Consider the following 22,989-nt stretch of genomic DNA (forward strand, 5'->3'; position numbering starts at 1 on the left):
AGAGCTTCGGCTCGAGTTTGTTTATTCACTCTAGTATTCTCTGTCCGCGGCGATATCGCGACTGAACTAGAGAAGAGGAAGACTGAGGAAAAACTCAATCTGTCCGCGGCGCCTCCTCAGCGCGACGGTATAGTGACGAGAGCTTCGGCTCGAGTTCGCCTATTCACTCTAGTATTCTCTGTCCGCGGCTGTAGCGCGACGGAATGAGAGAAGAGTGGGAACAACTCTGTGGCAGCGGCGGAAGAAGAGCCGCGGCGGCGGCAGAGTGAAGAGAGCTTCGGCTTGAGTGTGCTCATGTCCTCTAACATTCTCTCTTTCCGCGGCGCTATTCAGCGGGACGGGATGAGAGCAGAGGGAGAGTGAGAAGAGCTCCGGCGGAACGAGAGAGTCCTCGAGTAGAACAAGCCTGTAAGCTCTAGAAGTGGCGTTGCAGCGGCAACACACACACAAACACATATAACACTCAACATAGACACAGTTTAAAGGATATATAACGCCGGATGGCGTAGCTGGAACGGCAGAGAAGGCGGAGAGGGAGTCCGTCGTCCTCAGCTGCAGGTTCCGCTGGTGCCTTTTCAACGGCGGTGCTTCTTCCGGAGACCAGCGAAGGTATCGCTGAAGGAGATAAAATCTGACACCTATGGCGAATTAGGGTCTTATATAGCCTCCTGTATGCAAATATAAGCACCTTTTTCGGCGGGCTTCTGGCTTCCATTGGTTCGTTCCTCTCAGCCGCCTCACCATAGGTTCCTGCAGTTGCCGCAGCCCGGCCAATCAGAGCGCTCCTCGCGCTGGGCTATGGCCGTGCAGCTCACTGCGCTTTACATAGATACCTTTATTAAAAGTTTTGCTTCACATTCTCGAGAAAAGGAGTTTTTCCCATACGTAATACGAGGAACCTCTCTCGAAAGGGAACAATGGTTTGTCAGGTGGCTCTGACAAAACACTCCCAAAGATGCGAGGAAGAATCCTTGGTAGGGAGGAATGAATATACTATCTCAAGATACTTTTTAGGTACACACATATTTTTAATATTACATATTTTATAAATAAATAAAAAAGAATTGCAAGCCTCTTTTCTGACTCGTCGACGACAGCGCGGTTGGACTCCAGACCTGCAGGTGGCGGTGTGACGTCAGCGAGCTCATATAAGCGTCACTTCATCTCGCTGTGCTCTTGCGCTTCCCTGACCTCTGCAGACTGAGTGCGGTCCTGAAGTCCGGCGAAATGGTTCCTCCAGTGCAAGTCTCGCCGCTGATTAAGGTTTGTCTTCACAAATCCATTATTCTAGATGTTTATTACTCGATTCAAACAAAGAAAGGGGTCTACAGGACTATCTTTCCCTCCTCATAGCGGGCTAGTGTGTTGACGTCTGTTAAGATGGCCTGCATGCTGAAAGTCATATTTCCTTCCTTCTCTCTCTGTTAATAAAAACAGAATTATTGATATTACTGAGATTTGCTTTGTCTTTCAGACAGCCAGATGGTCTGCATTGCTTGTTGGCATTATCTATGGAAAGCGCAGATATGGTAAGAACGAGCAAGTTTATCTGAACCCGTTTGACAGGTGTTCAAATGACATTCTGTGGTTGAAAGACTTATATCACATACACCTAGTGTGTGTGTGTGTGTGTGTAAACATGTAACATGTTTTAGAGGTTCATTCACACATATATTTAAACTTATCAACTCTTAGAGTGCATATTCCTGTAGGTTTGAACTACATAATATCGGTTTTAATTCAATAGAAAATGTATAAGACTGATAGTTGGTGACCAAAGTGTTGCTGCATCTGTTGTAGAAAGTAAAAAAAAAAATTACACTCTTTATAAAGACCTTGCATTTGATGTAAAAGATTTTTCTTTATCTCCAGATAATCTGAAACCAATTGCAGAGGAGGAGAGGAGAATAGAAGAGGAGGAGAAGAAGGTGCGAGAGGAGAAGGAACGCATTGCTAAACAACTAGCAGAAGGTAAGGTTTCACCTTAAAGGGTTAGTTCACTTAAAAAATAAAATTCTGTCATTAATTACTTACCCACATGTCATTCATCTTCGGAACACAAATTATCCTCCATTGACACAGTTATTTCCTCTCAAAACCCATAAAAGGCACTAAAGACGTTGTTACAAAGCCCATCGCACTACAGTGGCGCTACATCTACAATCATTCTATGAAGCGTCGAGAATAGTTTTGTGCGCAGCGACTAAAATAACAACTTGTATAGTTATGGGCCAAAGCCACGTGATTTCAGCAGTTTGACACGTGATCCGAATCATGAATCGATACGGATTCATAACGCTTTGAAAATTTGTTTTGATATTGGCCCATCACTGTATAATTATTTTTATTTTTTTTGCACAAAAACTATTCTCGTTGCTTCATAAAATGATTGTAGAGCCACTGTAGTGAGATGGGCTTTGTAACGACGTCTTTAGTGCCTTTTAAAAAAAAAAGAGAGAGGGACTTTGTAACAATGTCTTTAGTGCCTTTTTTTTTAATGGTCTTGAGAGAGAAAATTACATTTGTGTCAATGGAGGCCTTTCTGAGGCATCGGATTTCAACAAAAATATCTTCGTGTTCCGAAGATGAACGGAGGTTTTACGGGTGTCGAACAACAACATAAGGATAAGTAATTAATGACAGAATTTTCGTTTTGGGGTGAAGTAACCCTTTAACATTTTAATAGAGATTATTCTGTAAATTAATCAGTTGTTTGCTCATTTGGTCACCCTAACTCTTTTTAATTTTATTTATTATTATTCAACAGCTAATGAGGATACAATCCTGAAGTGAGCTGCCCAAAATGCCATTGTAAAGATCTTGTTATCTGTCTGGATAAAGAATGATGCTTGTATTCTGCCATTTTGGTTTTACAGTGCCCTTTTCAAACCTTTCAATGTTTTCTCTAATAGATCATGCCAGACTAGTACCTTTTTTGTGTAAAAAAAATATTCACTAAATACATGTGAATGACCTTGTATAAATTTCCTCTGATCTGACACTGGTTTGTTCTTTTATTGAAGAACCTTTTGATTGCAACATGATTCAGATGTAGTACATGCAATGTAATGTTAAATATACCCTGAATCAGAGTTTCACTTTGGTAAACATCCACACCAATATTTATTAATAAACTGTTTATCCCTGTTTCTTTGTATTTAATTTTGATGTGTAAAAATAATTGAAATGTCCAGATTGTTTAAAGCATGAATTGAGATTGCAGTGTTTAATGTTAAACAGTATTGTTTCTGTGAGAAAAGGAAATACTTCAAGTTATTCAAAAATTCATTATACAGTTATGTTCCATTCAAACATTAACCAGTCCACTTTTATCTCAGATGCGTCTGTGGACTGTCTTTTATACTGCAATCAAATCCTTGTGCCAAGCTCTGGTCTGATTGGCTGGCTTTATGCAACTTCAGTTAGTTAAAGGTGCACAGACTTGTATAATTCTGCTGGTTACAAAATAGTTGTTTTTAAGTTGTGTGCTTTTTATAAACTAACTATGTTTGTCAGGTTAGAGTTTGAGGAACTTGGTAACTATTATTTGAGTGTTCCCTCACTTATAGTGGTATCAGGTAAACGCCCATAAATACATGTAAAAACAAAATGAACTGTGGTTGGACACTATGTTGGTCAAACCAATCTCATCTTGTATTAATGAGTGTCTGTTGGTCAAAATAAGATACAAAGTGAACTATAATAATGTATGTGGACAGTTATTTTAGTGTCATTGAGATACTATTATGGTTTTTGTTCATATTTTGGTAAATTCACCCAAAAATGTTTGAATTAATGACAATTTTCATTTTTGGGTGAACTTTCCCTTAAACTATAATAACCCTGGCTGATCAAGACTACCGGTCCTCTGAATATTTCTCTGTGACAGAATATTCTCCATTTCTTCCCCAGTAATCCACAGCTCTCACTCTGTAGTAACCCCTCACCTCCAGACTCTCTGTGGAGGGAAAAACACAAGCAGTTCGACATATAGATCAGTGCTTGAAGGGATGCATTTTGAATCCAATTGAGCTCATACCTGGAGAATAAGTGAAGTGTGTGAAAATAGTGTCTCTGTGATTAATCCTCTGGAAAGTTGTCTGATCTTTGGAAAACTCCACTTCATATGTCTTTATACACCTACGAAGGGCATGCACATTGCATTTAGTGTCATTAAATTAACTATTTTGATGAACCGCTGTATTTAAACAGTTCTTACTTCGTGCCGATGCAGTGATCCTTCCAAATGATTAGAACTTGTCCTTTGGTGACGGTGATGAAACGCACCCCATTCACCTGCAGAAGGATAACTGCAATATTAAAACCAAACCACAAGGTTTCTAAATCTCTGCAAATAACATGCACCTGGAATGCAGAAGTTTTGCAATCATACTTAAATTAATTTCATGCACAGACAGATGCAATTTTGGGACGTAAATGAACAGCAGATGTAATAAATTCACTCCACAGCATGACTTCAACATTATACAATATTTAACTCAAGGGCAGGTCCAAAACGTGCATCCTGAGAAGCTTTTAAAAAGTATTAAAGGAGTTCACATTGATAAACACGTTTTATATTTGTCTACAAAACCAATTTAAAGTACTTCAGCATCAACCTTCAGATCAGAACATTTTTAAAATCATGAGAAACAAATTTAGTCAAGTGTGATTGGTAGTGTAACCTTGATGCATTAAATAAGATGGCTGTGTTGTCAATGTTATGTCATGTAGCCACTAACCTGGTTGGGCTTTTCTTTAGACTGGGCACATATATGTACAAGCAGCACTGAGGGGACAGAAAGCGTTGTCTTCAGTGTCAGAGAGCCATCGGATGGGACCGGCAGAGGTCCATCAGTTTGTGGGTCCTAGGACATACACATTCATTTAAAGACTCCAAAAAACCAGTTTATTTTGAAACCATAAAGGTTTTATAGCTCATTAACATGTGGCCACTCACACTTTAAAAAAAAATCTACGATATAATTGTAGCAAATAGTGATGGCCTAGGAAATTGACATCTTCAATATTAATTTAAATATTAATAAAATTTGTTAAAAGAGTCCGCAATGAAATTGTACTAACATAAGAAATTATGAACATTTGCAAAACCAAGAGAGAACTAAAGAATGAAATATTAATAACTGATTATGTTGTAGTCAATGTATGCTTATTCCTGTGAGCTATTTTTATGTTATTTTTTTGCTTAGCAAAATAAAACCTGTAGATGTGGTTTGCCTTCTTTGCTAAATAATTTGGTCATACAAATACCGTAACCAAATTTAGAGTTTTGTTCTTTCCTCATATTTAAAATGTATAAAAATATAACATTTTCCTGACAATTTGTTGGTTTAATTGAAGTTGTACGGTCAGTAAAAACAAATAGCCCACCCGGACATCACTTTTGACCACTACAGTAAATAAAAAACATTATTGGAGTATGTTTTACTGGAAAGTACCATTTCATACGGTTTCTACTTCAAAATTTCACATTTAATTCAATGTGTTATCTTTACGTATTAAAGGTACCGTAGCAAAAACAGCTTATTTAAATGGTTAGTTCACCCAAAAAATGTAATTATCCGATAATTTACTCACCCTCAAGCCATTATAGATGTATACGACTTTCTTCTTTCAGAGAAACACAACCTGAGTTATATTAAAAATATCCTGGCTCTTCCAAGGTCACACGGGAGTGAATGGTACTCTAGATGTTGAAGTCCAAAGTCCATCATAAAAGTGATCTATAAGGCTAGTTCTGGCAAAAGAGTGACCTCTGACCCGATGGATGACGTATTGATGAACGTGGAAGTGCAGAGGATTGAGCAAAACAAAACACTGGTCATGAATTAGACGTCTAAAAGACTAGAATTCTAGAATTAATGTCAGAGGAGCTTGAGTTTGCTGCCCACGTGCCCAGCCCTATTTCTTTAAACCGCGAGAGGTGTCTACACTCATCTAAGCTTACACTACTTTATAATGGATGGATACACTTTTTTGGGCTTCAAAACCTAGGGTACCTTTCACTCCTATTATAAAGCTTGGAAGCATCAGGATATTTTTTTAATAACTCTGATTGTGTTTGGTTGAAAGAAGAAAGTCATATACACCTAGGATGGCTTGGGTGGGAGGGTGGGGTAAATTATGGGATAATTTTGGGTGAACTAACCCTTTAACACACAAGGTCAGAGAAAGGTTGGAATATGGTCATAAAACACTAAATTATGTTTTGGCGCAAGAAACCAGTAACATTATAAGCAAATGTCAAGGAAGTCATCAATAACTGAAAAAGTGTGTGTTATAAAGGAGTGTGCATGTGTGTGTGCGCGTGTGTGTTGAACCTCTTGGCTCCGCAGCTGTGTGAACTGCTGTGCAGTGGGATATTCAGGGCTGCCCATGCTCTCCCAAAGTTTAAATGGGTTTGACACATTATTATCCATGTAGTGTGTCACATACATCAGACCTACAAATACAGACAAGATACTGACTATAAATACAAGCATATTCTATATTTTTGTTATACACAATACACATAGTTTCAAAGCAGCTCATGGGTCAGAAAAAGCAGCAGAAAATCATGATGTTAATGATACAATAACTTTCAGCCATAAAGTTGCATTTAGCAGATTAGAGCTGGGTGATAGTATAGTTTATTTTGTGACGATAAAACCAATCAAGCAGTTTTTGCTATAGTTTATATCGACCCGAGTATACTGTATGTATGCGGATAAAGTTAGAGATACTTATATATACAACTTTATATAAAAAGCTAGAGATAATGAAAAATTGAATGGTTGTCCTAAACTGTATGACAATTTTTGAAAATAAAAATTGTTGTTCAAAAAAAAAAAAAAAAAAAAAAGCTAGACGATAATTTAGTTACATTCTGCAACGAAATACAAAAAAAACAAGCATTTGAGATTTGCTATATCGTATTTATCCCTTTATGTGACTGTACTATATGTAAAACAATGCAGTTAGATATAACATATATATATATAACTTTATATGCGAGCTGTGTGATGATTTAGGTTACATTTTATGATGAAATAAACAATAATCCAGCCAAAATTTGCTGTACAGTATATATTGATTTATGTGAGTATACTTTATAGTATATGTGGGTAAAATTGGATGTAGCTTATATCCAAATTTTAATATATCATTGGGCGATAATATATATTTTACATTTTCCAAAGATAAAGAATTGAGTAATTATGATTCGCTATATAGTACATACTGCTTAATGTGAGTGTACTGTATCTGCACTTATAATAGCTGTAGAATTCATTATTAATTATACAATTATTAATTAATTCAAATTATTAATTCATTATTTGGTGATATGGAGAATTATGACACCTTATGAAAAGTTTGTTCAGTGTATAACTATTTGATGTAGTAAAGCCTATTCAGTTCTACATTAATGAATACATATATTGATTGAAGTGTTTTTTTATTGCATAGGATGGTCTTTTGTGGTTACTGACCCATACGTTGAGGTATTCCAGAGAGGCGCAGACTGATGATGTCAGCGGTGGTGGAGGTCTGGTTATCTCTGCTGTTGTATAGCAGGACGGTGGTCTGCCAGCTATCGGCTGTGTACGGCACCCGAGGGGCGTGAACGGTGGCCAACACACCCACCGACGAATTCACTTGAGAGCTGTCAGTCAACACCTCAGCCTGCACCTGAGTCTCACCTGAGGAACAATAAATTAATATGAGATTATCACAAACTCCTATAAATACCACTGTGTTTATCTGCAGTGCTCACTGATCATAAATCAACAGCAAAGTCTAACAATTCGGAACAATTATGCACTGTGTGATATGCAGTAGTAGTGGGCGATATAAGCATTTATACCAATTTTATTTATTTTTATTAATAAATTAGGGCGTTGTGTTTTCAGGTGTTAAATTAAGCTGTAGTTAAATTCATCTGAAAATTTGTTCAATGTCACTGTTTCACTCAGTGAGTTCAGCCCTCCAAAACAATTTCGGCCAAACCTAAAATTCAGCCAAATATTTTCCGTTATTTTCCTCACTAATATACACGTTTTTATGGCACATAAAACGTTAAATATTTGGCCCATTAGACTTATTTTAAATGAACATATTAAACTTAAATTAAACTAATTAAAATAAACATATTACATATTAAAGTAAATATAGCAAAATATTATACATATTATTATATAAATATATATAGAATTACATAAATTAACAAAAAAATAAACATTACAATAAGGTTTCATTAGTTAACATCAGTTAACTACATTAGTTAGCATGGACTAACAACAAACAATACTTCTACAGCATCTATTAATCTTATTAATGTTAATTAATGTACTAATACATGATTCAAATCAAAAGTATATTTGTTAACATTAGTTAATGCACTGTGAACTAACATGAACGTGCAATGAACAACGTTATATCAACTTAGTTGGTGTTAGTATACATTAACTAATGTTAACAAATGAGGCCTTTTTTTATAAAGCCTTATCAAATTAATTATATACATTCATTTTTATGTTTATTTTTAAATAGAATATTAAATTATATTAATATTTTAGTCAATATATCAATACATATTTTTATAGAGAAGTAATTCAAAGATTCAGCACATGTTTTATCTGCTTGGTATTCTTTCTTCTAAGTTTTGAAACACATTGGCATCATTCTGTTGAACTTCTTTAGCTGATTATACAGTTTGATATACTTAACTGGCATATCACCCACTAACACTGATGATTCATTATATACTTTCATTACCTAACAATGCCAGCAGGCCCATCACAGTCAGGACTGGTTTTCGCAGCAGCTGCACGTGTGGCGGGTTTGTGTTGTTGATCTGGAATCGAGCGGTGAGCGTGCGCTGGGTAAATGGGTGTGGGTGGTAACTAAGGAAAGCATTGTCGTTGCTAAGCAGCGTGTAGTTGATGGTACTGTTCTGGTCAGCGATGAGCAGGTTCTGATGCTGTGAGATGACCTACAACACACCAGAGGCATGACTGGAGACTGTAATACTGCATCAAATATACATAACTTCCTAAATTACAGAGCTTTAATGAATTAATAAGGAATGCAATTCATTTAAGAAAAAATAAAATAAAGACCCCATTAGGAAAAAATATATATTTTGTGTCTTTAAGTTTAAGGTAGTGCTGCACAGTTTGGTGGAAAAAGTCTCATTGTGATTTTTCCGAAAAACAATTAGTCTGAATAAAAAGAATAAATAAATATATAGTACCTTTTTTATGTTTTTGAAACAAAAAGACAGCTATACTGTTAAATATTATTACAATTTAAATTAATTGGTTTCTGTTGTAATATATTTTAAAATGTAATTTATTCCTGTAATCAAAAAATGAATTTTCACGTCACATGATCCTTCATTAATCATTCTAATATGCAGATTTGCTGCTCAAGAAACATTTATGATTATTACTAATGTTAAATTAATATTATTATTTTTCTGGAAACATTGATGAATCAAAAGAATCATTAATTATAAATAGAAAGTTTTTTGTAATATTTATTAATTACATAAATGTCTTTTGTGATCAATCTAATGTGCCTTCGCTAGATAAAAGTATTAATTTCTTTCTTTTTTCCATAACTGTTTATGTATAGTGATACAAATCCATTTACTCTATTTTATTTTATTTTTTAATCCTCAAAAAGCTTTAACACTTTCAGTAATCAATCCAGCCCTTTTCTGAGCAATATAATATCCGCCTACGACCACTGATGGACCTTCCCATATTAGCATATTTCAACCCTTAGCCAGTTGTGCATTGTCCACCAAGGCAAAAGACAGGTGGGGTGAGCAGTAGCTCATTGTAATTTAAAGAGAATTGCACTAAAACGGGTCGCTGGCTGTGAACAGAGCTGTTTTTGAGGAGGAAAAAAGGGTGTTGTTTTACACAAAATTTTAGGAATTTTAACCAAAGTACGCTACAGACTTCATATGAAGTCCCTAAAGAATCATTCCAGCTTGTGAAAAATGGCCATCTGATGACCACTTTAAAGGGATAGTTTACTCAAAAATTAAAAATTCATAATTTCTCACCTTCCAGCTGTTCCAAACCTGTATGTGTTTCTTTGTTCTTCACGAATGAAGATATTTTGAAGAAAGTTTGTAACCAGGCCGCTTTGGGGCACTTTTGACAAAAAGTTTCCCACATTCTTCAAAAAAATCTTCCTTTGTGTTCAACAGAATAAAGAGATTTATACAGGTTTGGAACAACCTGAGGGTGAATAAATGATGACAGAATTTTTGGGTGAACTATCCCTTTAGGAATGGGATCTGGACAATATGATTGGCTGAATGCAATTCTGATCCAGGACCTACAAGGGATGTTGAATGAAGAATATGTCCTTCATGTAAATCAAATTTAGATATCGTCCTACTGACAAAGTATGAAATGAGATATTAGAGTGAGAACAGAGAAGCACTCTCATTTACCTTAACCACCATGGCTGCATAGGTGACATCCGCTCTCCAGGTGAGCGGTTTGTTCCAGCCAACCAGCGGATCAGCCTCGTCATTGTAGATCGGCACAGAACCGAACTGTGGAAACCTTTGCAGGATCTCGCGCACAGTGGCCACTTCCTGCTGCAGGATGGGTAACGAGCTTCCATCTCCCTGAAACACAAAGATATACATACTACAATAATTAAAAATCTAATTTGTAATTTAGTTGACAGATTTATGGAGTACACCTATTGCAGGAACAAGATTAAAGTCGACATTATTATCACTTATTGCACGGCTCTCTGAAATCCTCGATTCTGATTGGTCAGTCATGTCTGCATCATTATTTCTGTGTTGAAAAGCTGTTTAATAAGTGATGTACAACTGTACATTATTCCTTAAATGTCCATCTTAACTTAACTTTCATACTCAAAGCAGTTTGCTAGGAACCATTTTTCTTCGCTGAAGCTTTGTGTTTAATAAGATGATAAAATATCCCCATTTAAATCAATATTTCTTGTCTAATTATTTATTTCTGTGGCAAGCAGCAGTGTAATGTGCGCATCAGGGGCTTGCTGTCAGAGTTTATTTTGCAGCTAAATGTACATTATCCCTTACTTATCATAAACTTTCATGTACCTTCTTGTGTAGTGCGATGTAGTCTAGCCGTACACCGGTCTCTCCAGTAAAGTAGTTTGTGCCGTTGAAACAGTGCTGTAGCATCTCCCAGCAGTATGGCGAGCGGGGTGGAGAATGACAGGAGTCTCCTGGACCCCCGAACTTCAAGACTGGACTCGCTGCACGAAGGCCCTCAGAGCAGGCATCATAATAGTTTAGAAACCCTAGAGGAGTGGAGCAGGAAATATTCACTGTCACCACAATGAGGTGGGTAGATTGCCCTCAGCAAAACCACTAATTCTTCTATATGGTAGCATTTAATTAAAACTTGTCAGACACTTTTTTTTGTTTTTATCCACACCACAAAGGCACATTATTTCTGTGCTCAAGGACACCATGTGCAGAAATACAACACAAAAACATGCCATCTCACAGACGCTGCTACATAAATCCAGAGTGGACTATATTTATTTACCTCATAAATATGCAAATTAATCTATCAAAGAAGTTATTTTGAAAAATGTTTTATAACCAGACAGTTGACAGTAGCCATTGACTTCTAGTACTTTTTTTTACTCCTATGAAAGCCAAAGTCTACTGTTAACTTTTTTGATTATCCAAAATCAATTACCAATATCAATACTAATCTTGTGTTTAACACATAAAGAAACTCATGCAGATTTAGAATAACTTGAGGGTAAATGTATGACAACATTTGGATTTTTAGGTGAACTATACCTTTAAGGCAGCTCAAGTAGCTTACTTTAAATAGAAATTAAAAATTTTAACACTTCTTCAAAACATATACATATGCACATTTCCCCAAAATACACACATAAACATATGTCTATTTCCACATCTCCCCACTACATGGAACAATAAAATTGTTGATTACCAGTTAACATATGAACATTCAAAATATAGCTGCAATTACAGGGCCTGAGGTTATGGTACCCACAAGACACGGTCCCAAAGGGGTCTTGAGACGTTTTTTAAAAGTTGTGCAACTTGCACTATTATTAACTTGACACGGAGTCGTAAAAATGCAGCACTCATTGCGGGATGTTTAAAGAACAGAGCAAGAGATGCAATGCAACGTGCGTGCCTGTCAGAAGACTAATCACATCAAAACTAAAATAAAAATACAAGAGGGAAAAATCTAGACATCTAGATTTTAAGAATCTTAGAACATTTTGTTTCTAGCCGATTTGGATCAAAACTTGTAAGCAGAAAAGTCAACCTTGCTGCAAGAGCAGCTTTGAGTTCTTGGTGGTTCTAGATGGTTGAGAACACTACTTCTTAGACAGACAGTGTTTCGGCTCACACAGCAAAAAAAATATATTATACTGTACCTTGGATTGACACAGTGATGTTGTCAAAGTCGTGGTTATTCGGCTCATTCCACGTCTCAAAGTTCCACTGAGAGACAAAGCTGAGGCCGTATTTCCCTACAGGAACAAACACAGTCAGAACGTTTGGAGCTTTGCGGTAAAATATCTGGGATAGTAAACAAAAGGTTCAAACTGCACAACAAGTGCTTCATGATCTATCATCACCATCGAAGACATTACGACTTTACTCTCATACTCACATATGTATCTTTTGGCGATCAAATAGACCAAATTCCTCCATTCAGTAACTTGATTTTTGTCTTCGAAGTTGCTGAAGGTGTTGGACACACTGCCCATGAGTTCAAACCCTTTTGAAAAAGAAGCAATTTTCTTTGACACAATGCAAAGCTGTGTTAAGTTAACCCTAGTGGCAGCAGCCTGATCCCACATTAAGCAAGCAATAGGATTTTACTGTAATGTTTGAAACCTTAGTCCTGCTCAGCCATGAAATAATGCAGTACTTAGATCAGGACAGTAAAGCCAGTAGAAGATGAATACTTCCTGATCTGAGCCTGCTCGCCTAGTTTCACCAACTTGCTCCGTATGTGTCTTTTGCATTACATACCCGGCTGCAGCCCATTCTGCCAGAGAAGGTCAATCAGCTGGTCTAAGTGAGTGAAGTTGTAGTGATATTCTCCACTGTTAACTCTACATAAACATCAGAGATAAAAATATTAGTAATACAGTAAACAACAACCAGATAGTTTATATGAAGCTGCATGGAGAATATACAGAGATCAGGCATAATATTATGACTAATATTGTGACATAATTTTGTGTTGGTCCCCCTTTTGCTGCCAAAACAGCCCTGACCCGTCGAGGCATGGACTCCACTAGACCCCTGAAAATGTGCTGTGGTATCTGGCACCAAGAGGTTAGCAGCAGATCCTTTTAGTCCTGTAAGTTGCAAGGTGGGGCCTCCATGGATCGAACTTGTGTTTAGAACATCCCACAGAAGCTCAATTGGATTGACATCTGGGGAATTTGGAGGCCAAGTCAACACCTCAAACTCATTGTGCTCTTAAACCATTCCTGAACTATTTTTTCTTTGTGATTAACTGTTTTCTGACACCTTTCTATCAGAATCAGCATTAACAACTTGAGCTATTTGAGCTACAGTAGCTCGTCTGTTTGATCGGACCACACGGGCCAGCCTTCGATCCCCACATGCATCAATGAGCCTTGGCCACCCATGACCCTGTCGCCAGTTCACCACTGTTACTTCCTTGAACCACTTTTGATAGATACTGACCACTACAGACCGGGAACACCCCACAAGAACTGCAGTTTTGGAGATGCTTAGAGATTTGGACCCAGTCATCTAGCCATCATAATTTGGCCCTTGTCAAACTCCATCACATCCTTACGTTTGCCCATTGTATTCTCTTCCGCATTTGTTTTCAAACCTCAAATAAAGATTAAAACTGTCATGAATCAGTGTATTGAATCATGATTTGGATCGCCAGTGTCACGTGATTTCAGCTATTTGACATGTGATCCGAATCATGAATCAATCCGCTGATTCATGACAGTTTGAATCTTTATTTGAGGTTTGAAAACAAACCCGGAAGAGAAGACAATGCTGAATAAAGTCGTAGTTTTTGTTATTTTTAGACCGAAATGTATTTTCAATGCTTCAAGAGATTCTAATTAACTAACTGATGTCACTTATGGACTACTACTGTTTGTATTACCTTTCAGGACATGGACAGTATAGTTTGCCTACACTTAGATATGCTGTCTGACTAATTTTAAAATATCTTAAACTGTGTTCTGAAGATGAACGGAGGTCTTACGAGTGTGGAACGACATTAGGGTGAGTCATTAATTACATAAATCTCATTTTTGGGTGAACTAACCCTTTAAGTAAAGATTGTTGTTGATGCACAAACATAACATCAGAATGTCATAAGCAGATTCTAAGAGAGAAAAGAGATCATATGCAACATTTAGAATGTATGCATTTATGCATAAGATACAATGTACATCACCCACTGAAAACTAATGAAATCTTGGTTACATTTTTCAATAAGGTTATATTTTTTTACATTAATTAATATATTACTTAACATTAACTAAAAATGAACAATACTTCTGAAGCATTTATTAATCTTAGTCAATGATAATTTCTATATTTACGAATACATTTTTTTATTTGCACTCTGAACTAACATGAACAAACAATGACCAGTTCGATTTTTACTAACGTTAAAGAAGATGTTTTAAAGTGTTACCGAAATCTTTAACAAACAATAAATGCTTGATGAAATAAATATTGCAACTTAAACAGTAACTGTAAATCATTAGAAATTTATCTTAATACTTTGAATTTAAATTTGTTTAAAGCAAGATGTTCATAGAAAAAAAAAATGCATATTTTGCTTACTTGCGAGGCTACACCACAATCACAGATTTGTAATAAGAGAGAGATGCATATTACATATTAATATCAATCATATTCTTTATATCTGCATATTCTCACTCTGGGAATATGGAGAAACTGACCGAGCGGACACCAGCTCCAGCATCCAGTGTATCCGCACCTGCTGGATTCCTCTGTGCGGCACAGAGCCGATCAACGCCAGATTTATCTGCTGGTCTGGACTGAGATCATACAGGTGTGCATCAGGGTGTGGTTGTGGAGGGCTGCAAAAACAGGAGACAACGGTGTACATTTTGCTTATTCTTATTTATCCACTAAAACAAATCCATAGACACATTTTCCTGGAAATGCTGTTGTTGTTTTTTTCCATTTTATTTATTCATTCATCATTTATTAATAAAATAAGGTAGCAGTTCAAGCATGTACCATATGTACTACCACTACAATAGTCTACTAGTACTACTTCACTTGAGTATAATGTAACACCGTGATATATGAATATGCAATCATGCAGTGTTATGGTTTCCCTTAAAGTGTCAGCACCATTCTGTAAAGGTATTATATCAGAATTTAATAGTATTAAAATAATGGTAATTTATATACCCCTTGGTATTTAAATGGTACTCCAATGTCTAATGTACTTTTCGCCGTGATATAATGTGATACTCGCTGTACCATGTTATAAACAGTAAAGTTTAAGTACAGTTTATTCCTACCAGAATCCTGTGCTTCTCCAAAAGTGCTTCAAGTTTCGTAGTGGCTTGCCAACATTCACTTGTACCTCCACAGGTGACGATATAACAGACTGCTGCTGTTTTATCATCAGCACTGATATAAACACTGTCCATGTAAACAAACTGGGTTTACATCTATGCATGTTGCTGACGTCAATTTTAAACACACACGTTCACTGTACGTGTTACAGTTTCAATTAAGAACTTCATAGATATATTATGTCATGTGTACATTTTCCGAAATCGTATTCGGTGACGGTAAAAAACATTTCCCCCAACTGTTTTCATAAAATGTGCGAGCTCTTTAGAAAAGTTGATAGACTGACGTCATTGACATGCGACTTGTCTTTTTAACAGCTGAATGTCGCAGCCTGCTGGTCTAAATGTGAAATTAAAAGTACCATTTTACACTGTTACACTGCGTTTTTCTAGGCCAATATAGTATAGCACAATATAATGTAGTCGCCCAACTAATATACACACTTATGCTAATGTTCAAATGTCCGTCCTAATGTATAAATCTTTCAAGGTTGTTAAACTTTTATTTTATCAGTCTTTTTTGTTTGTTTTTTATAGCATCTGAAGTAAAATGACTTTTAGGGTAACTGAAAAGATGTGGAAGACATTTTCGGGTCCTTTTTATTTATTATGATCAATAACAGGCAAGGCTAAAATATTGATATCCTATAGGGTATACATTTAATAGATTTATATGAATAATATTTCATAAATGCATAATATAGAAAGAAAAGAAAATCATATGAGATCCAGTGGATGAAAATAAAGGGAAAAAAGCATAACAACATAAGCATTTAAAATAATTATAATAAAAGTAAAATAAGACATGACAATGTTTTACAGATTGCAACTACTATACTGCTAAAGCAGAATGTATAAGATGAGAACAAACAATAAAAAGTCCCATCCTTTAACTCTTTCATCCAAGTCCCTCATCCAGCTACTAGGTTACAATCTGACTTAAAATTGTCCCGGTGCAGTAGCTGTCTGCCCACGCTCCCTGAATATGATGGGGGGTGATATTGCGACGTTAGGCATGCCATAGTTAGAATAAGGATTGGGAGGATACATCTGTGAATGGAAAGAGTATGGACCAAATCTTTGAGGAGCCATGACGGGATTTACAGGCTGAAAGTAAGGGTAAGTATGTGGGCCAAGGAAAGCAGGACTCTGGAAATGACTGATCATTTGTGGATATGCATGAGAGTGAGAGGGAATGCTGACTGGCATTACTATGGCATTCTGAGGCAGAATGGAGCTGTACTGAGCCGGAAGTGCCACAACCTGAGCAGGACTTTGCATAGCAGGCATTGACTCTGGATTGGCCAGCACTAGCTGCTGTAAGGGTGATTGTTTGGGAGGTTCAGCTGCTGTTGCCCTGTTCTGCTGGGGAAGGCCGGAGATGAAAAGATTAATATTTGGCACAGAAGGGTTCTGTGCTGGTTTGGGGTCTACAGGAGGGCCAAGGGGAACAGCAGATAATGGATTGAGGATGTATGCTGTCTGGACCTGGGGAGAAGGTTCTTGCAGTTGAAGACCGGCTGGTTTTGGGGTTGGATCAGCGATGCGGGGTTTATTGACATTCACGAGAGTGTCCCGCATCTGAGTAATCAAGGTTTGAAGCCCCTAAAGGGGGTAAAATAAATATATTATTATGCTATTTATGCCATAGCATCAGATTGTCTTAAAGGAATAGTTCACCCAAAAATGAAAATTCTGTCATTAATTTCTCACCCTCATGTCGTTCCAAACCCCTAAGACTTTCGTTTATCTTCGCAAATTAAGATATTTTTGATGAAATCTGAGAGCTTTCTGACCCTCCATTGACAACCTATGCAACTACCACTTTGATGCTTCAAAAAGTTCATAAAGAGATCGTAAAACTAATCCGTTTGAATTGAGCAGTTTAGTCTAAATTTTCTAAAGAGACTCAATCGCTTTATATGATGGACAGTTTGATTTTAGGCTTTTATTCACATATAAACATTGATCAACCCACATATCAACCAATGAGGATCATTCTCGTGTTACGCAGCACGTTTGAGCTTACAGTCTTGAGGTTCATTCTCACGTGCAAAACATGTTCGCTGATCAATGTTTAAATGGGAATAAAAGTGTAAATTAAATATGTTAATTTAATAACGCAATCGAGTCTCTTCAGGAAAATGTAGAATAAACCGCTCAATTCATATGGATTAGTTTTACGATCTCTTTATGAACTTTTTGGAGGGACAGAAAGCTCTCATATATTATCACAAACATCTTCATTTGTGTCCTGAAGATGAACAAATTCTTACAGGATTTGAACGACATGAGGGTGACAATTTAAATTATTGGGTGAACTATCACTTTAACAATGGCTTAGCAAAAACTAATAAAGCTGTCAGGTTTAGCAAGGGGAAAACATATTTTCTTCAGAAAAAAATAGTTTTCAATATCAAGTTTAACACACAAAATACAATGAATTTTAGAAAAATAAGATGAGGTCTAGTCGAGTTTAAATGATTGACAAAAATAAATCCTTACCTCCTCATCACTCGCAGATCTGGCTTCTATGTCATGATGCTGATCCACCTGTGAGACAAAAACACACTCTTTAAAAAAAAAATACCAGGCTTTTGTACATGCTGAATATGAAAGTATTGAAATATGCACTTACTGGTGCAGCAGTTATCAAGAATAAGTTGCTTAATATTAACACTACTGTCTTCATGCTTCCAATATATCTGTAATTATATTATAATGTTACAAAAAGCCTGCAACAAATAAAATAAACAAACAAATAAATAAAAGCATACATTTTTCATTAACATTTTATGTTTTTTTCTGTATTGATTGATTGAAAGCAAATATGAAGATCAGCACAATTGTCTGCATGCTTTCAATATAGTATCTGCAACAGTATTAAAATATTATGCATATAAAAACCTGTTAAACAAACAAATAAAAGAATCAGATTTGCATTAACAGTTTTTCCAACAAAATCAGCTAATAAAATGCATACCGTAGTTTTTTCCCCCAGTATGCCTGCAATAATAGAACAATATAAATACATAGGTTCTGTTAAACAAGCAAATAAAAGTATCAAATTTGAATTTATGTCCAACACAACTCACTAATAAAACTCTTACCTTATGTGAACACTTGAAGTGGAATTCCCTCAGATTGGAGTATTAATGGTGTTGAAGATGCTTTTAAGGCCTCTTATTTTAGTAGGAGTTGGGATTCATCCAATCAATGATGCTGTTTTTCCTCATTCCCCCCAAAATTGCAGAATGTCTCAATATTAAACACCATTACCGCTAAAAAGTCCTATACCTTATAATTAAGGTTATTGGTTTTAAAATGTTTTAATATCATTATTATGATGCAATGCTTGTAGTGTAACATGTCTCGGTATGTTACGCAATTGGCTTTTCGAGGAAAAACCTAAGATATGAGACACAACTGACTCATTGTGGGAGGAGAACTAGAGGAAAAAACCCAGAAAACACTCTTTTAAACACATGCATAATGAATCGACCTGAAAATTAATGTTACAGCAGGGGCCCTTTTTTATTCTAATAAAAAAAACAACAACTTTTAAATGCATTAAACAAAATTAAAATACAGTCAACTTCAACTAAAGCTGAAGAAATTGTTTCATTCTCCCTTGAAATGTAAGAAGCTAAATTAAAAAGCACAAGTATATGATTCTTTGCTATTTATATACATACATGAATTAGATTCTTATGCATGTTATTTTAGGCCAGACTCAAAATGCCTCACTCAGTTTTATACTATGAAGTATTATGTATATACTATGAAGTATTATGTAATGCCATAATGTTTGTTAATGTATTAGTTCTTGTGAAACGCTGTAGATAATTGAGGTAACTGTCAAACCAATACCACGAGGGATTTCTTCAGAACTCAAATACTTTAATTAATTTGAAACCATCTAGATTCATTTGAAAGATTAGGCCCAAGCATCTGTTCATCATCCTCCACAGCAGTCAGTTGTGGGAACGAACCACAGATGTTTTATTGGGTGAATTCGAGAAGGTTGCCATATAAAATCACAAGCAGGTATTGACACACCAGCATTTGTGAAAAAGACCAAACGGTAGGTGAAAATATCATTTGTACACATATTATAATTATATTATTATGAATGTATAAAATATCAGGCATAATATATTATTATTATATTAACATATAAACTTAATTATATGTACCATAATAATATATGTTTTTATTATTGTATCCTATTGATTATATTAATTTAGTTGCTAAGTGGGTCAAAAGTCTGTCAAGCAAGATAAAATTATGGAACGACCATTTCATGATTGTAATGTTAAAGCGGTTCACTTTGCAGGTCAGAATCAGCGATGACAACCCTAATCTTGGTTTTCAGTCTCCTGTCTGCAGTCTGTCTGAGTCTGGCTGCTCCTGTGAGTTGAAAATATGACTTTCACAATGTAAATAGGTAATATATAATGATAACCATTCAAGTAATTACGTCTGCTGGATATAGGTGGAGAAACTCAGGAGCAGAAAGGCGAGAGATTTGAGTTTTGAGGTAATCCTTTTTTTTTTAAACCCTTATTGGCCCGCATGGTGATTATATGCAGAGATATTCCAGTAGCTGTGGAATATGCAATCATCTTTCCCGAATAAGGGTTTAAAAACCGATTTTATTTTTTTAATATTCACTGATATAAAATCAATGATTCATTAAATTGTTTAAAAGTGGAAGACATTTATATTATAGTTTTGTTTAATAAAAGCTTTACTAAATGTGATAAATAATAAAAAATAGCACATTTTCCACAAAGAATTGTTTCAACTGATATTAATCAGTTATGTTTCTTGAGCATCAAATCATCATCTTAGAAGGATTTCTGATGGATCATCTGACACTGAAGAGTGAAGACTAGAGTAATGATGCTGAAAATAATTACATTTTAAAATATACTCCAACAGAAAATAATATTTTGCAATATTCGTTTTTGTAACGGTATTATTTTATTACATAAATGCAGCCTTATTAAGCATAAGATACTTTTTTCAAAAACATATACTATACTCGAGCTGTTCACCGAATCTGATACGAATCATAATTGTGTTTTTCAGGACTTCTATCGACCGGTCTTTCCAGTTCAATCGGTGCCTTCATTTCCTTTTATCATGCCTATGCATCAGTTCAGTGGAATGCATCTTGCACCCTACAGGTTTCAAAGTATCGTACATCCCTTTCCACCTGGTTTCTACCATTATCCATATCAATATCCGCATCAATATCCACATCATCCGCCCGTATACCACTCCAGGCCTGCAGTGGCTGTGCAGCCGCCCATCATTGTGCTAGAGAGGTTCCCCAGCACTGCAAGCCCTCCAGCCACAGCCGTTCCCTTTTAGGATGATGACCATCTATCAGGAGCCAAAAATCCTCAGCTGACTTAAAGCAGGAGAATGACTTGAATTGGATATATTTTTAACTAATAACCTTATCTTTTTTTGTCTTGGTTTTTTGTTTTTGCAATACGCGCTTTATATTTCCCTTTTCTACTGTAATTTCTGTTTTACAATCTGCTTAGCCTTCAAAAGTCTAATCATTAAGCTCAAAATAGTAGTGCACTTAAAATATTTTACAAAATTTGTACTGCAATAACTTTTTCACATTACGTGATTGCTTGTGTTAAATAAAGTTTGGTAGCACATTCAAATCCGTGTTGCATTTACATTGATGTATAAAATGGCTGTGAAGAAAACAGTTTGCAACCCAAATTCCTAAATGAATGACCAAATAAAAACTTAAGCTGATTATATTTTCTACACTTTCATGTAGATTCCCAATGACTTTCCTATGAGTTGGTGTCTAAGTAGTATTTAAATTGTCAGAGATGATACATTGTCTTAATAGTAAATATGTATTTGTAGATACCAATCTACTGGAACTGTTTTCAACATTGATAATAATCATAAATGTTTCTTGAGCAGCAAATCATCATATTAGAGTGATTTCTGAAGGATCATGTGACACTAAAGACTGGAGTCATGATGCTTTAACATCATAGGAATAATTACAGTTTAACATCGGTATTAAAATAGAAAACTGTGATTATAATTTATAATATTTCACAATATTACTGTTTTTGTGGGCATAGTTTATTATTTTTACTCCCCTTTGCAATTCCAGCTTGTAATGTTGAGACTAAACATAATGAAGGCAATACCATTTCATATGAATAAACAATCAACAGCGAGTCCTATGAATGAGTCCTGTTGATGAGATTTATTTAAAAGAAATGAACAGACTCAAAAAAAAAGTTCCATTAAAATACAACTCAAATAGCATTGTTAAACAGTCAGTTTTACATGTTTTCTTTATACTACCTGTACATTAGACTTCACAATTGCAACTATTTTCAAATAACTTAAGTAACTTGTTTTTAAAAGTGCAAATTCATAATTCATACATGGGAATTCCATGGGTAAGACGTGGGTACATGGGAAAGTTCACATTTCCTTTGTGCAACGAGAGTGAGAAAGAACGAGTGAACGAGTGAGTGAGTGAGAGAGTGAGTGTGTGTACAAACGCAGTGTGCTGACTATGACTTCTGCTCTGCTCCCGTGGAGGACTGAGGCGTGCTGTCCGGCTTTATTATCTGATAAGTGATGAGATACTCTGGGTAGGCCTGAAAAACAACAACAACAAAAACACATTAACAAAACACATTTTTTTCATTCCACTGCATTACTTTTCCATTGTTTTTCAATGTAAATGCACTAGACGGACATGTTTAACCATTGCCATTCTAAAAACACAACGCTCAAGTTAAAGAGGTCCTGTTATGCTTTTCCACTTCTTCAGCTTTAGTTAGTGTGTAATGTTGATGTTTGAGCATAAAAAAATATTTAATATGCAAGGTTACAAAGCTCAAAGTCACTCCAAAGGGAGATGACTTTAAGAGAGAAAACCCTTTACAAGAACTGCAACAAACAGCTCGTCTGGACTTCAATGTACTTCTTCGGGATCTTGTGAAGTCACAATATCACAGATTTAAATAATCCCCATCCACAGAATATGTGAAAAAGAGGACGAGGTGAGCTGCTCTAGAAAGACCTGTATAGCATTTTATTGCCATGTCGAAGATTTGCTTATTTTTTCCACCCCAGTTCCAAAAGCCATTTGTTTGGCCTTTCTATAAGGCAGACTAACTTAGAAAACACTGGTTAAAATGTATTCTATCTGTGTGCTGCCCATTTTTACCGAGGATAGCTTCCAGAACCTAAAGCCTTATTTCACACTACCAGCGACACACAGCGACATGATGCCATTCATTTCATTGGAGCGCTGGCGACTTCCAGCAACAGTGACCA

General features: G+C 35.9%; 3 protein-coding genes and 1 long non-coding RNA gene across 10 annotated transcripts in view; 1 reads left to right on the top strand and 3 right to left on the bottom strand.

Annotated features, from left to right (window-relative positions):
• Positions 1-1,280: 1,280 nt before the first annotated feature.
• Positions 1,281-15,923, bottom strand: idua (alpha-L-iduronidase). The gene is made up of 15 exons (XM_067439562.1): positions 15,589-15,923; positions 14,995-15,135; positions 13,055-13,137; positions 12,690-12,797; positions 12,451-12,546; positions 11,120-11,322; positions 10,472-10,651; positions 8,776-8,992; positions 7,491-7,700; positions 6,342-6,463; positions 4,743-4,868; positions 4,220-4,296; positions 4,040-4,140; positions 3,862-3,958; positions 1,281-1,421 (listed from the first exon to the last, which is right to left on the bottom strand). Exons 1-15 carry the CDS (start codon positions 15,747-15,749, stop codon positions 1,400-1,402), a joined length of 1,944 nt encoding a protein of 647 aa, XP_067295663.1. The 5' UTR covers positions 15,750-15,923; the 3' UTR covers positions 1,281-1,399.
• A 629-nt stretch (positions 15,924-16,552) lies between these two features.
• si:ch211-155m12.1 (uncharacterized protein LOC567653 homolog) lies at positions 16,553-18,385 on the bottom strand. The gene is made up of 3 exons (XM_067440290.1): positions 18,284-18,385; positions 18,151-18,198; positions 16,553-17,250 (listed from the first exon to the last, which is right to left on the bottom strand). Exons 1-3 carry the CDS (start codon positions 18,335-18,337, stop codon positions 16,585-16,587), a joined length of 768 nt encoding a protein of 255 aa, XP_067296391.1. The 5' UTR covers positions 18,338-18,385; the 3' UTR covers positions 16,553-16,584.
• A 1,595-nt stretch (positions 18,386-19,980) lies between these two features.
• Positions 19,981-21,067, top strand: LOC137072074 (uncharacterized). The gene is made up of 3 exons (XR_010904612.1): positions 19,981-20,057; positions 20,141-20,185; positions 20,740-21,067. It is a non-coding gene; the product is annotated as an uncharacterized lncRNA (long non-coding RNA).
• Positions 21,068-21,886: 819 nt separating this feature from the next.
• tnksb (tankyrase, TRF1-interacting ankyrin-related ADP-ribose polymerase b) overlaps positions 21,887-22,989 on the bottom strand; it is a 36,019-nt gene continuing 34,916 nt past the window's right edge. For all 7 annotated transcript variants that reach the window (XM_067439570.1, XM_067439568.1, XM_067439569.1 and 4 more), the window contains one exon: positions 21,887-22,304. In XM_067439570.1, the coding sequence (XP_067295671.1) occupies positions 22,218-22,304 (87 nt within the window). In that variant the 3' untranslated portion in view covers positions 21,887-22,217. The remainder of the gene's footprint in view (positions 22,305-22,989) is intronic.

Source organism: Pseudorasbora parva, chromosome 3, assembly GCF_024679245.1.
Source record: "Pseudorasbora parva isolate DD20220531a chromosome 3, ASM2467924v1, whole genome shotgun sequence".
Taxonomy (NCBI): Eukaryota; Metazoa; Chordata; class Actinopteri; order Cypriniformes; family Gobionidae; genus Pseudorasbora; species Pseudorasbora parva.